Below are 16,205 nucleotides of genomic sequence, written 5' to 3' on the forward strand. Positions count from 1 at the left end.
TTTATTGACGTGATGATTTTAAATATTTTCACATACAGTGAAATTAAAAGCTAATGCAGTGTTGCCTCAAGGTAACAAGGTATTCTACCACCTTCTTCAAGCCAGTGATTTACCCATATTCATATCCTGAAAGCTAATAGACCTTGAGAATGGTGCTTTGCATATTGTTCCAGTCACACCCTTTGTGATATTAGTTCTATTCTGGCCTCTGACTGTCAGACAAAATGGCATATATTAAATATTTCAAGGACAATTCTTTCTGTTCTTTGTCATGGTCATCAAAATTTACAATATTGATTTTTCTTTTAAATAATTAAAACAAATCTCTTAAAGTTCCCATGAAATGGTTCCAGAGTGCTATTTGTTTCTGGGAGCTCCCACTTAACACGGTGGAAGTGGGACCAAACACACTGACGGAGGACAGTTTCATGATTAGGAATACAGTACAGAGGAGGTTCTGGCACTTCGGGGCCAACTGCAGAGTGTACTGCACTGCTAAGAGAGCTAACTAGCGAATGGCAGCCACATTGAGCAGCAGTAAGTGTTGGCTGTAGAAACAAGTAACAAGTGTTTGGATGCAAACTTCATATATTGTAAAATTTATATATTGTTTTCCAGGCCATGAAAATGAATTGAAACACTCTTGAATACCATTAAGAATAAAATGATAATATGTGACATAAAACTGAAAACTGAAAAATCAGATATAGTCTTGAGGTGGCCATGGTGGTACTCATGAGGTTGAGTAGGTTGGTGGTTCAATAAACAGCTCTTCCTGTCCTTTTGTCAGTGTCCTTGAGAAAGACACTGAACTCCAAATTTCCTTGGATAGGTAGACCAGCACCTTGCATGGCTGCTGCACTGCCTCCAGTGTGTGTGTGAATGGGTGGGCTGAATAAGAGGCAAGCTGTAAAGCAAGTTGTCCAATGAAGGACCAGTGTGTAGTATTTAGTGGTTTAACTGGTTTGAGTCTTTTGGTCCTTCCTAACGTGTTCAGACAACAGAAAACACATGAGTCAGTTCAGTCAGTCAGTGCATGTAGAATGGATTAACATGAGAACCTAGAATACTTACATACAGCACAGCAGGGGTTGGGTGTGAAGATATTCACTTCCCTCCTTGGGAAACAGACTCAGAGCCTACAGGTGGATGCTGAAGTGGAGGTGGTGCTTTTGTAATCTTTACTAACAGCAATGAGAAAGGTGTTCTACTCTTCATCAGAACACTCTTTGGGTGGTCTAACATCCTTGGAAACCCTCTCCACACACACCTTTGCCATGCTACAATTGGGTGGGCTGCATCCTGCAATTTCTGTAAATGTCTGAAACCACAAGGTCAATAGCACACCACATAATCACACCCAGCAGCTGGCAGTTATGCACCATCATGTTTGTCCTGACTTAAAAAGACCAGTAATTACCAATACAATGCTCAAAATATCATTACAAAAGCACTACAAACTGAGTGATGTAAGGAGAGCTAACAAAGCAGAACTGAGTGTAGTGAAAAGTACTGCACATGACAAATAATGAAAACATGCTGGTTTTTACAATGTGGATTATTACAGGGTGAAGAGTTCAGCATGTTATCAGTTAAAGCACATGTCGTAGTCAGAAGAGTCCAGAAAAGCAGAGAAGTAACTGATAAAAAAAAAGATTATTGGCAAAAAGGGAGAAATATTATGGACAATATTAGTGAAGCTGAATAACAGTTTTAAGGAACTTAATGTGGCAGTAAGCTGGACACCATAAAAGACAGAGGCTAGTAAAACAGTTCCTAATAAGCATTGAAAAGTTTGGGAGCGTTGAGTGGTCCTGGTTTACATTGTGGTCTTGCTACAGACCGGTTCCTCTCCACCATTGTTAGTTGTGTCAGTGAAGTGTACTGCACCCTTTTCCTCAGTGCTTTATTGTCATGACTTTACACACTTCCATCCAGCAGGTGGTGGTATACAGCTGGTTTCCGATCCGCCAACGAAGAAGAAGAGGGTCCTCTGGCTGGTCGCTTTAAAGCGAAGAAGAAGACAAACATCCCGGCGAGCACTGCTGCTACTGACTGCTGCTGTGTCCGACGTTACCAAACGACGCTCAGCGGAGTGTGTATGTGAGTGTATCGGCGGTGGATCACACAGGTACTGTGTGGCCTTCACTGCCCGCAGGATGAGCGGCCTGCGGACCTTCCTGAGCTCCTCCATGCTGGTCGGTCTGCTTGGGGTCGGCTATGGGATGTGGTCTTTGATAGTTCCAGGAGAAGAGAGGCGGAAAGAGATCATCAAGGTGATAGTGCTGAATGGCTTTCAGTGTGCAGACAAGCTAAGTGCTGACAAAGAGTGAACTGAACGAGGACTGGTGAAGTGTCTCATTGTGTGGCTGTAGTACCGGTTTGTGTTTCAAGGTCTAATGGGTCTCCGTTGTCTGCAGAAACCAATGACGGTATAACGGAAGTGGTCGTTTGATAACAGTATAGCGTGCAGCTGTCTCTCCTGCTGCTCCTGACGTTTCCTATTGCCGATGGTCATGTGACATATAGCGATAAACATAGAAAAAAGTGGAATTAAATGCAGCCGAACAACAACAATCAAAAGCAAAAGAAACATATGACAGTATATAAAAAAAAACTAGATGGAAATATAAGGAAATAGATAAATATGCTACATAGAGTAAAATGAGTTTTACATTAGTTAATTATGAGCATCCAGACATAAGGCACGCTCTGGGGTCTTGAACCTGAAAACCAGCATCATATGACCTCATTAAATGAATGAGGAATTGGTGCTTAAAAAATCGAATAGAAATGCTTTTGTAAATGTTCCTACAGCTGAAAATGACTGTTTGGGATCACAGTAACCTTCCTGTCACTAATGCATTACAGGTGACAGGTACAGCAGCTCCAGGTGTGACCGCTCATGCACTCTGCTGTCTAATTCTCCTTCTTACTGAAGCGTTAGTCTCATGCAGGCTCAGCACTGAACCTGCTTTTCATATGACTGAGCAGAGATGTGTTCAGGGCAGACCCTGGACCCTGTGACCTACAGAGACCCTATAATGTTCCAAACAGATGAAAACTCAAGACAGGACTGAAAATCGGCTCTGCTCATAGACTGTATGCAATCTATGATTCCTGAAGTATCATGGAGCACGAAAAAGTGGGATGTAACAGTTCTTCAAATAGCACAGCAGTGCAGATTAGAGGCCCTAACAGTCTAATATCTCCAGATCAGTAATGAAAATTGTTGTCTTGTTTTACTGCCCTTCCTCACCTCACGTATTTTGTCTGCTGATTGATGTTCACCCATCAGAATCTGCCTGAATCGAACCCAGTGAGAATGGAAGAGACGAGGAAGAGGAACGCTCTGGTGATGCAGGCGCTGAAGGAGGCTGCTGAAACCAATGAGAATATTGCAAGAGGGCTCGGACCAACGAGGAAATGAACAGTCCCAGCTCTGTGCCCTGTCTGCTGTCTCCATGTATGCAGTGCTGCTGGCGTGCTGCCCCGTAATAAAGATGGACATTACGTTCTTTTACGGGGAGGCTGCTGTCTAATGCAAATCTGTAGTGTTTTCATTGTATGTGACAACAAACCAATGTGTAAGTTTTAGGTAATTAAAACTCTTAACACAACCACATCTTTTCTCTCTTATTCAGAGCTTAGACTTTCCAGGAAATTGCATCTTGCAGTTTTCATTCACTAATTTATTCTGATCACTTTGCTGTCCGTTCGATCAGTATTAAGCTATACACGACAGATAATAACTATAGAGAGGTGATTATTGAATCTCAATAAATTCAATGGCTGTTGACCACAAACAGTATCAAAAATGGCTTTTCAATTCTTGATTACATCTTGAACACCAGTAGCAGAGTTTATTTGAGCGTTAGGGTTGTATGACATGAGTGATATGTTCTACAGAAGAAAAGCCATTATGTTGTATTTTTTAAGGCTGGTAAACACGGAGGAAGTGTTGAGCAACAGCTAATGAGTACAGGGAGGCTTCTTGCTATGGATCAGACTGACTAATACGAATAAAGGTTTGTCTAATTGAATCCTGGCAAAGCTTTTTGTCTGCAGCTGGGGTAAATAATGGCCCCAGCTAGTATTTGAGAATTTACAGGAAGCATTTCACGATGAATAAAAGCAGTGCTTATGGCTATTTTTACAATTTCATTAACTTTTTGCCAAAGAACCATAATGAAGTATTGGGATTCACTTCAGCTCCACATTCTGCAAAGGAAAACAGGAGGTACCTGTTTTATGATTCTGCACGTCTGATATCAAAGCTCTTTATGATGTGGAAATGCATGTAACTTAATAAATACATATTACACCATGCAGTCCTCCTGACGTCTCAGGCCAGAATGAAAACATGACGATCGTACAGCAGCACAGAGTTGTGGTGAGCTAGTTTTGGGCACATGTGTCCTAAAAGCACCTACTTCAAAGATGGCAGAATGTAATGTATTCAACAGGAATCCTGGTGCAATCTGTATGCAACTGTAAATAAGGTGGCACAGCATGTGGGAAGGGAAATTAAAACCACTGTGGTCATTCTGCAAAGCTCTCTAAAAGAAGAATCCTTCCTCAGATAATGATGTCTTGCAGAGAATGTGTCAAAGCCTGGGGTGGAAGAGACAAACGAGTAAAACAAAAAACACATCTGAACCAGAATGAATTTGAAGGCCTCGAGCTGTCTGGTCAGACTCTGCGCTCACCTTTCCGTGTGGCTGATAAAAGTCTACTGGCCGATCCTGCAGTGTTTCACAGAGCATCGCAGACAGCATCACTGCTGCCGCTGAACAACAAACAAACCACATCCCATCAAATACTTCGATACTGCTGTAATGCTTTAGGTGGGAAATATGAATCACAGAAAAGAAATGGAAAGTGTTAAGGTACAGGAAAACTTAAAGTGATGAATTTGCAAAGTGCTGTCATGTCTCGCCATCAGCTGTTAAATTTGTCAATAGTTTTTTTAACTGCCTCTTTACTGAAATTCTATTGTCTTTGGGTCTTGGCTCTGGGAGAGAGCTGATGCTCTCCCCATGGCGTCTGGAGATCGATGCCATTATACAGGCATCAGCTGAGGCTGATGGGAATGTCATTAGTGTTGCAGGTATAGACCATAAAGCAAAGTCCAGGACACATTATAGCACACACAACAACAGAGCATGGCCTTCTTGGTGCTAACCCATATTTCAATTATTCTGATTATTTGTTCATATCTTTACCAATTTATTCGTTTCGTACAAGATTTAATGTACATGCACTGATCTTCCTCGCTGTAATAGAGGCTGGTGTTCACATCAGAGTGATAAACACGCACAAGTGTTCACAAGGTCTTCAACACTGATCGAGTCTCAAACTTGAATCTTTAGCTTGGTTTGTAAAAGTTTCCCTCTATGACACTGATGTTACATGAAGCTTCAGTAGACTCCTGAAATTAGTGGAACTTAATTAGGTTAGGTTCACCAAGTATTTTATTTATACTGTGTTTTGTTTACATTGTAGGCCTACTCCCTTACAAACTGAGTTTTTGAAATACATTTCCACCCACTTACAGAAAATCCTTAATGCCAAGGGCCACCATGGGCCATAAGGATTTTGCCATATACTCAACCAACCTCTGATTCCAGGTTCCTGGACACTTGCCGAATCTGGCCTAGCTAGTACGTCACAGTGTAAATATCCAGTAACACTGCTACAGTGTGACGGGGAGCCTAAAGTACTGTACACTGTTTAGCTACTCCATCCATCTCTGATCTTAGGTGCAACCTTGTGCATTTGTTTTTTTATTCTGAAGTATTTCTGAAGTATTCCTAAAAATCACTTGTAGACAGAGACAAAAACTTGACCAAACCACAAACCACTTGAGCAAAGTCACCATAGAAACTTTTACTGAAATACAAGTAGCATGACAAGAACATGAGAACATGTACTCTTCACTGAATTGGCCTAACACATTAAATAACTAACTACAGGGATGTTTGCTCCAGTGAATTTAATGATTACAACACACAGCTCGACAAAGAGTAAAGAGCAATAAAGACAAAAAGCATCCAGAAAGACAAGGTGAACAGAGAAGTGACAGTTAACCTAAAGGACAGCAATGTTTGAAGACTGCCTGCAAAACCTCAAGAGGCAGGTTTTATTGGTAAAGTTAAAACAAAGCATGTTCATCAAATGCTTCTCAGTTCTACGACTCATCGGATTGATATGGCTTCACGGAGCTATGACAGCCAAAATGGTAATATGGAACAATACACAATACAATCAAATGAAAATCTCCCCAAAAGTTAACACTAAAAAAAAAGCGAATGTGAAAATATGAGCATTAATTCTTGAATTGGGTGCTGGTGCTGTTTGAACCTTCCATACATTTACTGTGAACCCCTGCTGCTTCTCCACAGATAAGCACAGAGATCAAACTTGACAGTAGTTTTTCACCAAATGGGGCTATGCAGTTTTGGCCTCTTTGTTTTTACCCCCCTGGTGTGAGCATGAGCTTTGTTCAGAAAAATACTAAGTCTAAGAGACGGGAGGCCTGCAGACAGGAAGTGCAGATGAACCTTTAGCTTAAATATCTGTATCTGACTTGGTCTGCCTTTAGGTGACATTTGCATCATCATACTGCACCACTCAACCAATAGTATCACATACATATCACACACAAGTGCAAAGACGAATACCACTAAAGTGGACACACAGATCATTCTGCAAGAGTACAGTTTCCTTTAACAGAAAAAAACAAATCAAAGGTCAAGTGATGTCACTTGAGTCAGCGATTGTTGTGGATGAAGATTACAAGTTTGAAAATGAGTTTAACACATCTGCAGTCCACTTCTCACCTCTGCTTCAGGCGAGTGGCTCAGGGCTACATCTGCTACGACTGCCATAACACACTCCAACCTTCAACTGAAATGTTGGCGGCCAAGTTGCATTGTGGGTAATATGAACTTTCTCTCGTGAGTATGTTAAAGTGGTGCAATGCTAAATCAGACTATTCTTTTAATGTCAGCTTTGGCTGTGCCACCGCTCTCTCGCAGGTCACATCCACTGCAAACGTCCATAGTAGAGCAAACAATATTATATTGACAATAATATATATTTCAAGATTGTTTGAAGTTGTTGGGTTTTTAAAAAAAAACATTTTTGTGTTTTACACGCACAGTGAAACATGTTAGCAGCTGATCTGACATGTGGCATATCGACACATGTGACACCGTGGCTCTTTCATGCTAAAGAACGAAAATGGGTTTACTCTACGAACACAAAAGACAAAGTTACAAATGAGATGCATTATTAAAGAGCAACACCCTGTTACAGCTTCTACACACACCCTTAGTTAATTAAAAAACCCTGACACACACCCTCACTCAACCCCATCAGATGGTTTCTCCAGTGTTCCTCCATGTCTCCATCTAAACCATTAGCAGTTACTGCAACTGCTACAGGTAATACTGTGATAATTACTTACTCAAGGATCTGCAATAGTCCTGTTTCTACTACTGCTACACTGCTGACAGCTGACTGCTGTGTATATATGTGGGCATGAACATGCTTTATAGTTCAGAGGTGGAGTTCCAGGGTACTTCATAGATTTCCACTGATTTATTGAAGGTCAAGTGTTTTTCTCTGCTAAAAGGAAACACTTTTGTTGTAATGAACACTATAGAATGGGACTAGGATCTATAGAAAGTAACAGAATGAGATGCAATTTACTACATTAGAAAAGGGCATGAAGTGGAAAGTTACCCCTAAGTGAATGTCAATACATTAAATATTGACATTTATGTAAATTCTAAATTTCATGCATCAGAGACATGAGTTACTTTGGAAAGAAATAGACCGAGAGCATAAAGACAGTGGAGGGCCATGAGTGGGACGCACTGGTCACCAGCCTGATGGACACTGGCAGCCGTGACAACTGTGACACAGCTGCATCCGGTGGACACCGGAGGGTAAGGCACCAACTTGTATGATGGCAGCAGTTATATTCCAGGTTTAACAAATAAAACAGCATTCATATTCACGGACTCTTCGATTTACTTAAACGCACATTTGACTTCATGATGCTGCATATGGCTATTCAATTTCACAGTGCATGCCAGAGCAAAAGCTGAGTTTAAATGAGTTAAACTGATGCAAGAACAACGTGTTTCTTTGAAAAGAGGTCTGATGAAAGTCAGTGCCACAGAAAATGTCAGATTTTGTTAACATGAAAACAGGTGCTGAGAATAACATTCAGTGCACATCAGTGACAAACAGACTTTGAATAAACCTGAAATCCACCGATCATAACTGAGAATGCTCCCAAAAGTAAATGACGCCAAATAACTTGCGATGCCAAATAGAAAAACTAAAAGGGGAGTTCACACCTGCAGAAAGAACTGGAGCATAAAGTAAGAGCCTGTCTTTATTGGTCCTAGCTAGGCACTTCAGACAGCACTGCTAACTCACAGTCCTTCCTTTGACGAACAACATAACAGTACAACGTATCAACGCAATGTATCCATCATACATTTACAAACAGCACGTATAAATCCGCTAAAGCTGATCCAAGTGCTTTGCCTGGCTTAAAGGTGCTCTCAAATGCATGGGAGCGCAATACAATTTGACTTATTCAGTGCAGCAGGAGGTCTACAATGATCCACAGGTTGATTGGTCTTCACAGCAGCGAAAGGTCAGATTCAAGCTGCACAGCGGCAGCATCAAGTGGCAGTAAGAGGTATCTACACATTCAACTTCAGTACCACGATCCCGTAACACCGTCAGTAAACTACACACAGCATCTATGATTGATTCTGAAGTTTTTGTTTGTCTTCTTTTGCTTAAGAGGTGAGCATCTTAAATCTACAGTGTCTCGATGAGTGCAGATGCTGCAGGCTCACTGCACTGTGCTTTAGGCTGAGATGAGTGTATTCTTAGACAAAGAAATTCCACTGAAGCAGTTTTATCTCATCTATCTTCCACGGCACACACACACACACGCACAAAAAAAAAAAAAAAATTCACAGCTGGCTCACCTGTTCATGATCTCCTCACCTGTCCATCTCAGCTGTTCATGTTCTCTTGGCTCTGGTTGAGTTAATGTGATTGTATGGTTCAGTAAAGCTATGGCAGTCTTTGCATTGTTGTGTCCTGTATTGATTAAGAAACACGTATTCTGAAAACATATGTTCATCTGTTGTTCTCTGATCAATAGAAGCGCTTGCGTTTGTTTTCCTTCCAGCGCCCGTAAACCACCAGCCCGATCACTGCCAGCACACCCAGGCCGAGGATGGAGAAGAGGAGGGTGAAGAAGAACTGGACCCCGCTCATCCCTTCTTCCTGGACTTCCACTGCAGAGTACAAGGGTGAGATTCATTATGGGACATAAACTGGCGATCTTCAGAGTACCAGACACTGAATGAAGGGCACATGAGACAACAATTTCCCTAGAAATTTCATGTTTATAGAGTGATTTCAAAGTGTTTTTAAATTCAAATTTAATTGAGCATGAAATCTAATTTACACTAGCAATTCTGTGTATTTGTGAAGGGAATACTACTTAGCCTATAAAACACATGTATAATGTCTTCTGTGGTCCAGGAAAGTCTTTCTAAAGTCTTCAGGGGAGTATTATTGAATAAATGCTGCGTTCATTGAGTGTAAAAGGCTTGGCGAATTCCTTCCCTGTGAAACTTGCAAGTCTATTATTAGAGCGCCCTCACAGAGGCAATATCTAACTAATATTTGTAAATGCACAAAGCATAATTTATAACTGAGCAAAATCACTGCAGCTAAAGTCTGTAATTAGTCTAAAAGATATGGGCAACTCCAAAGAAGGGAAGCGTAATACTGTACTACTGTGTTGCATTATGGTAAGTGAGGGATCCAGTGTTTTTGGAGATATTTAAATTAATTTAATTAATTTTTTTTTAACTTTTTTAATCTTCAACTGGTCATGATGTTGGAAATGATGAGTTTGTAAGTTGGCACAGTATTGAATCTTGGTGTCTACGTTTCTGAACTCATCCAACGTTCTGAGAGAGAGGTGATCACTACCTTGGAACTGTTCCATGTTGTCGACCCTGGGGATGGTGACCTCCTCCTCTTCCTCCTCCTCAGTCCTCTCTACTGCCAGCTGGTACAACTTCATAGAGATGATGTCATGGTTGTCTAGAGCAACACGGATAAGTCAGTAATTACCACTTGAAGAATTCACACAATGCCCATTCGCTGCTTCCTCTGTCATTTCAGCATCGGTGGTGTTGGGGAGGAAAGCTAATATTGCCTCTTAGCTGACAACTGACTAGCATTGCTTTCTAGTGCTGCAGTGCTTGTAAGCCAATTTCCTAGCAGACAGGCTTCAACTTCCATTCCACTCAATTTAATTGGAGAGGTTCCCAGAGGTCAAGCAGCCTGCAGATGACTCTTGAGATTTCATACCTGACAGGTCTCCAGTGGCAGAGGAGGCGCCAATGAAGTAGCCTGTAGGTAGATGCAGTCCTGTGATGTCAGCACAATCTTTCCACTGCTGCTTACCGTCTACGTCCACCTTGAGCTGGAGGGTGAAGGAGGCGTCAGTATAAGTCACCGATGAAGGATGAACAAAGTTGTCTTGACATACTTTTTTTTATTCATAGCTATAATTTCAGAGCCATCAGTGGGATCCTTTAACCTGAAAAGACTTCAACAACAGGAACTCTTTAGAAAACCACTGTTGGTAAACACACCTTGTTTGTAAATGACTGCATTTTGTTTGTGTTTATGTTTGACATAGCATCCAAACATTTTTGGACTTGGGCTTGTGAATATAATGCATCAATTCCAGTGTAATTACAGGGTTTCATACCGTGAGTCTGTTTCTGGAGTATCTGACAAGGAGAAACGTGTCGTAGATCGCGTTGCGCACCATAGCCGTACAGCCTCCGAGCTCAGTGGCCCGTCCATCAAGATCGTGGTCATATGTTAGAGTTCCATTCCCCAGCATCACCGAGACATATGGGAAAGCCCTCTGTGAAGAGGATGGAGGAGTGAAACACAAAATAACATGGCTACAACACAGACACCTTCACTGATCACCCAAATCCACAATTACACCGTTGTACTACTACAATCTGACATCAGGCGACACTGATGAATCAAACAGATGTGTGTCATGAGAGAACATGGGATGGTGAAACGGTGACGATCATGCATGAACACTCTCAGCTCATGGAATAAACTGCTGCCTCAGACGCTACCTGAGTTCCAGGCTGCGTCCTCTGCACATTCAAGAGGGTTGCAGAAAGAGAAATATGACAAGCCTTTCAGATCACTTTGACAGGTAAAGGAAAAGGCATGCACAGCTTTTACATTGTGTGCCGGGACTGTCAATCAATTGTGGGCGTGGTGCAGGGCATGAAGCTACCAGCTGTGACTCACATCATGGCTTTTGTCTGCATTGGGGTAAGTGTCCACAAATATTCCAAGTCCAACAAACTGGTTCATGTTTCCAAACACAGGGCCTGTGAGGAAAGAGTGAGGCACATCAGGGCACAGAACACACAGCACAGAATGTCTGTTTGTTTTTTGTAAATAGCTTTAAAATATTCCCCTTTGTCCCATGTAACAAAAATCGCTGCTATAGACAGCACTGTGGCCACTGGCAAACTGCAGGCGCTGATACTGTGACAGCTAATAATATGCTGTGGGGAAAACCATGCAATCTTCATTATAGGCTACCTTAGTATTATATTTAATGTAAGTAGCATTCAACAGTGGTTATTTAGCTGTAAAAATTAAAAGTATAAAACACACACACACACACACACACACCCACAGAGCTAAAGGCTGCTTAAATGTCTCTTTAAATGTTAATTCGATAGCATGGATTATGCAATATTTAAACAGTTACCTGGTGAGATTTTGAAAGTTACTTTAGATTTGCTCAACAAAATCTGGAATGAAGGAAAGCTCCATGTTGGTGGAAAAGTTCTTTATTGCCTCCAAGTAAGGATCCAGTTAATGCAGGTCACTATAGGCCTAGAGCTGTAACCCCTTTAAAGCTAATTTAAGGAGCATTTCTGAGCGCATGACAAAGTGACTTCCATAGAGTTAGATCCACTATCGATGCCACAGGGATGTAATGACAATGGAAAGACTCTTATGGAAGAAGAGTATTTGTATATTTAGATATTCAAAGAGCATATGACTCTATGTAGAAAGAAGGGCTATTAATGAAAATAAGTCAGCTTGGTATTGAAGGTAATATGTATAATTCAGTATAAGATCTTTGATAACAATGGACAATTTGTCAGTCCATAAGATATTAACAACCAATTCAAATCATTGAATGTTACCATATCTCAAAGACTGACAAATTGTCCATATTTACTGCTATATGTCCACATTGAATGTGTTCTATGTGAAGTTTGAGCCCCTACATTTGCAGACCACCCCAGAGAACTACTGGTACCCGTCAAGGTGGATTGTGATATGGAGACATCGTATTTTTACCGTTGCCTGTGTTTTGTCACTACTGAACTTCTGAAGATGCATAACATTTATTCTACCAAGGCTAAATGTCTTATCTCACAATTAATGAAAGTGAAAAATGTTCTGCAATTTCTGTACGCTCCAAAATGCTACACCACTCCATCCAGGTTACACAGACAGACAGGGGCCAGTACTTTTTATAGTCCTGTTGACAAACAAACCAAAAAGACAACATAAACTCATGGCAGAGGTAATAATAATAATAAAGACTGAAGAGATACACCTTTCAAAGTGAAGTGTTTCTCTGGAGTATTAAAATTACTCCACCTCCACGGACACTAATCCATTCCAAACACTTTTAGAAGCAAAAATCTGAATTTAAGAGATTCACACAAGCCGTTCTTCTTGCTGCTGTCACATTGTATCTTGTGTATTTAATGTGCAGAAACTGAAAATTGAAATTTTAGGAGTAGTTAAGGTTGAAGCTGAGTGCATGCACGCTTGTGTGCAGAAGTGAAGAAGCACATTTCACAAAATGCTGGTTTATTCCTTTAAAAACTGTTCATCGCAACAGCTTTGCTAAGCATAAAGATGATCTCTTAATAATAGGATTTGTAAATGTGGTCCTTTGCAGCATCTCATTCCTTTTCATTGTGAGACATGCCTCCTCTAGAGTGGCCCAATCTCTACCTACCAATCTGCATGCGATCTTTGGTCAACCAGAGGGCCAGACCGTCCCCATTAAAGTTCTTCTTTCCTTGGCCATGGATTTTAAAGTGCACCTTGAGCTCCCAATCCCGCAAGAACAAAGGCTGGAGAGCAACACAAATGAAGATAAGCAGGTTATTCTTGTGCTATGCTGAGCCATTTGTAGCATCATGACATCACAATTCCTGAATTTTAAACTTTGATTTGACACCAGTATCAAATAAAAAAATACTTGACACCAATGCAAAAAGTAATAAAGTCCTGGGCATACAAAACAGGACATTATCCCCCTTTTTTCAAATCAACAACCTGTTTTACAGACCATCGAATAGCTAACTCTAACTTGCTTCTTGAATCATAGTGACAGGTCGCCCGCAGGCTGTTCTGACATCCACTCGTGTAGCGCTGCCTGTTTGTGCCTCTGCCTCCAATCACCTGGTGACAGGTTGGACCAGTTGATGTAATTCCCTGTTGTGTCATGTAATTTTCCTACCATCAAGTGGGCCTGTTAATGTGTACGTCAGAGTAACTTTGTGAGAATGTGGCAGGATGTGATCGGTGAAGGCGTGGGACCTCTGGTAATGACGTGGTGTGCAGGGTGGTTTGGCTGGTCCACTTACAATTCGACTCCACACTGCTCCCTGTCTGCTCTGCAGGTCTGGGGTCAGCCTCACATGGTCAGGTGTAACCACGGCAGTGCCCATCAGATCCCACTGGGAAGAACTAGAGAACCCCAACCCTGCAAAACAGTAATATGTCAGTCACTTAAATATATGTTACCTCCCGCAAAATACACATCAAGTAAACTCCCAACTGCAGACCTTTGTGTTTAACCATTAGTTTATTATGGCCAATTCGGCATGTGAATGATTAGTGTAATTTCAGTAACGTTACTCACTGGTGTAACGGGCGTATAAGGAGCATGAAACCAACAAAATGACGAGACTTTGATTTAGTTACATATTTAACGTAATATAAGCTGCACTTGTCGGAGCTGAGAATAGACAGCTAGCATAACTTAGCGGGTTAAAGTTACGTTGTAAGCTAGCCTTTATAATCACTAACTAGCTAAGTGTAGTGAGCTAACAGTAGCTATCATTTCCCGTACTGTGATATGTAACCACAACAGCCTGATGGGTACAGAGTTCCTCTTAGTTAATCATTATACTCAGCAGCTAATACAGCATTAGCTATCCAAGAATTAGCTTCGGCTAAATTGAGCTAAATGCTACTTTACGATAGTAGGAATTGTTATTGCTAATAATGTTGACTTAGTTTAGCTCAGTTACACTGGTTAGCTAACGTTTGATTTCACGTATCCGCCAGCTGACAGTAAACTAAACTTACCCCGGTACGGCTTTGCCAAAGAATATTCCCGCTTCAAAAACTCCTCCATAAAGTCCTGGTCGTCTGCCAATGACTGGCTCATCAAAATACAAACGGTAACAAACAAGCATGTTAATTCACGGATGTTTTTGAAATAAAACATTGGATATAAAAAATAGAAACTTCTCAATCGATCCAGTTTTGGCTTGGTCTCGGTGTCAACCATCTTTACGCTGCCACAAGTCACGTGGTTTCAAGCAAGCCAGCAGGGAAAAAGAACACTTCCGGTGACTTCTTTTCAAATTAAAACCTCTCTGGCAAACTTCATGAACTTCATTTAAATCAACAGTGAATTTAACAGTATTGGGAAATAGCTTATCTTAAGACCAGAGGTAGGAAAAGTATTCCTATTACTATTTCATATTTACTTCACTTTTCATGCCACTGCAAATAAAGAGAGCAGGGTTAGCTACTGAAAGTGAAGTCAGGCAGTGCAACAGGACTGAAGCTGCTAAATGCATCAGTCAAAGAAAAAAGGAAGCCACAAGACCCTCACTAGGCATGAGAACAGTGTAACAGTACAGCATATCTACCATGTCAAGATGTCAGTTTTTTCACTGCTATCCAGGCGAATCAATGCACCATGAAAAAAGGAGTCCTGCTGACATTACTTTTGAAGCAAGGAGTCCTGCTGACATTACTTTTGAAGTAATTATTGCAACACGAACGTTAATGCTGTTAAGATTTAAAGAAGAAATTGCTCAGTCCTTACTGAACTCAGACACACATATTTAATATTACCACATTGAATTCCCAGAACGCAATAGGCGTGATCCAAAATGCAGATTTTATGTCCTCAACTTCACTGCCAGCAAATTGTGCAGGCCCAGAGAAAGCCATCCACATGATGATGAAGCTGACAGTCTGTCCTTTGGCTTTGTTGCAGTGATGGTCACCTGTATGTCAACTTCAGTGTCCACTTGTAAAGTATAGATGTTTTTAATGTTTTTCAAACATTTGCATCTTTTATTTTGAAGGTTACATCGCTTCTCTTCTTGTTCTACTCTAGATAACTCTGACAAGCTTGACTTAAAAAAAAATAATAAATAAATCCCACAATTTCGATTCTGGTCATTTTCCTATTGGTTGGCTCTTAGATTTTGCTTTTGTTTGTCATTGTGAAATGAACTACCGTTGCCATGATAATTACATTTATATCTGAGCATTTGAAGAGGTCTAAGCAATATATATATTACTGCATGTGTGTATGGGAACTATTGATGTTTCAAAGCTGGTTGGTGCTCTGATAACTTTCATTAAATGCTTTCTGTACAGAATAAAATGTACCAGTAGTTATTATTTAACTCTTCAGAGGGAACTGGGAAAAGTTCAGGTGTTATGTTTGCCGTTATGATCTCAAGTTTCGTATGAGCCTGTTTCTTTGAACAGCAGGATTTTATCAACAGTTAATCCATGCTGGATGATTATATATTCTAATCTTATCATCAAGTTTCTGATTTTGAATTATGGAGAGCAAATCTTCGAGGCTTCTATCAGCCTGGTCAAATCACTCCAGTGTGGAGCAGAGTCAACAGTCTGAGGTAAAGAGCAAACAGTGACATTCCAGCCAGAGATTACCATGTTGTGTTAGTTTTGGTACACTTTGTGCTGCTTACCTCTTTAAGTCATGAATTCATTTTTTGGTCAATTCTTTG

At 40.8% G+C, this 16,205-nt stretch overlaps 2 protein-coding genes across 3 annotated transcripts; one reads left to right on the forward strand and one right to left on the reverse strand.

The window, feature by feature from the left end:
• The first annotated feature begins 1,978 nt into the window (after positions 1–1,978).
• On the forward strand, positions 1,979–3,529 carry uqcc3 (ubiquinol-cytochrome c reductase complex assembly factor 3). Its single transcript, XM_076731051.1, has 2 exons — positions 1,979–2,276; positions 3,299–3,529. Exons 1-2 carry the CDS (start codon positions 2,160–2,162, stop codon positions 3,428–3,430), a joined length of 249 nt encoding a protein of 82 aa, XP_076587166.1. The 5' UTR covers positions 1,979–2,159; the 3' UTR covers positions 3,431–3,529.
• A 3,610-nt stretch (positions 3,530–7,139) lies between these two features.
• Positions 7,140–14,731, reverse strand: LOC143321254 (VIP36-like protein). Of its 2 annotated transcripts, XM_076731483.1 has the most exons (9): positions 14,512–14,721; positions 13,785–13,903; positions 13,151–13,268; positions 11,404–11,486; positions 11,223–11,243; positions 10,832–10,993; positions 10,426–10,540; positions 10,042–10,155; positions 7,140–9,335 (listed from the first exon to the last, which is right to left on the reverse strand). In XM_076731483.1, the coding sequence occupies exons 1-9, from the start codon at positions 14,714–14,716 to the stop codon at positions 9,193–9,195; spliced, it is 1,080 nt and encodes a 359-aa protein (XP_076587598.1). In that variant the 5' UTR covers positions 14,717–14,721; the 3' UTR covers positions 7,140–9,192. The 2 variants fall into 2 exon arrangements, with proteins under 2 accessions (XP_076587598.1, XP_076587599.1); XM_076731484.1 differs by lacking the exon at positions 11,223–11,243 and having other exon boundaries at positions 14,512–14,731.
• Positions 14,732–16,205: the final 1,474 nt, after the last annotated feature.

This window comes from Chaetodon auriga, chromosome 5, assembly GCF_051107435.1.
Source record: "Chaetodon auriga isolate fChaAug3 chromosome 5, fChaAug3.hap1, whole genome shotgun sequence".
NCBI lineage: Eukaryota > Metazoa > Chordata > Actinopteri > Chaetodontiformes > Chaetodontidae > Chaetodon > Chaetodon auriga.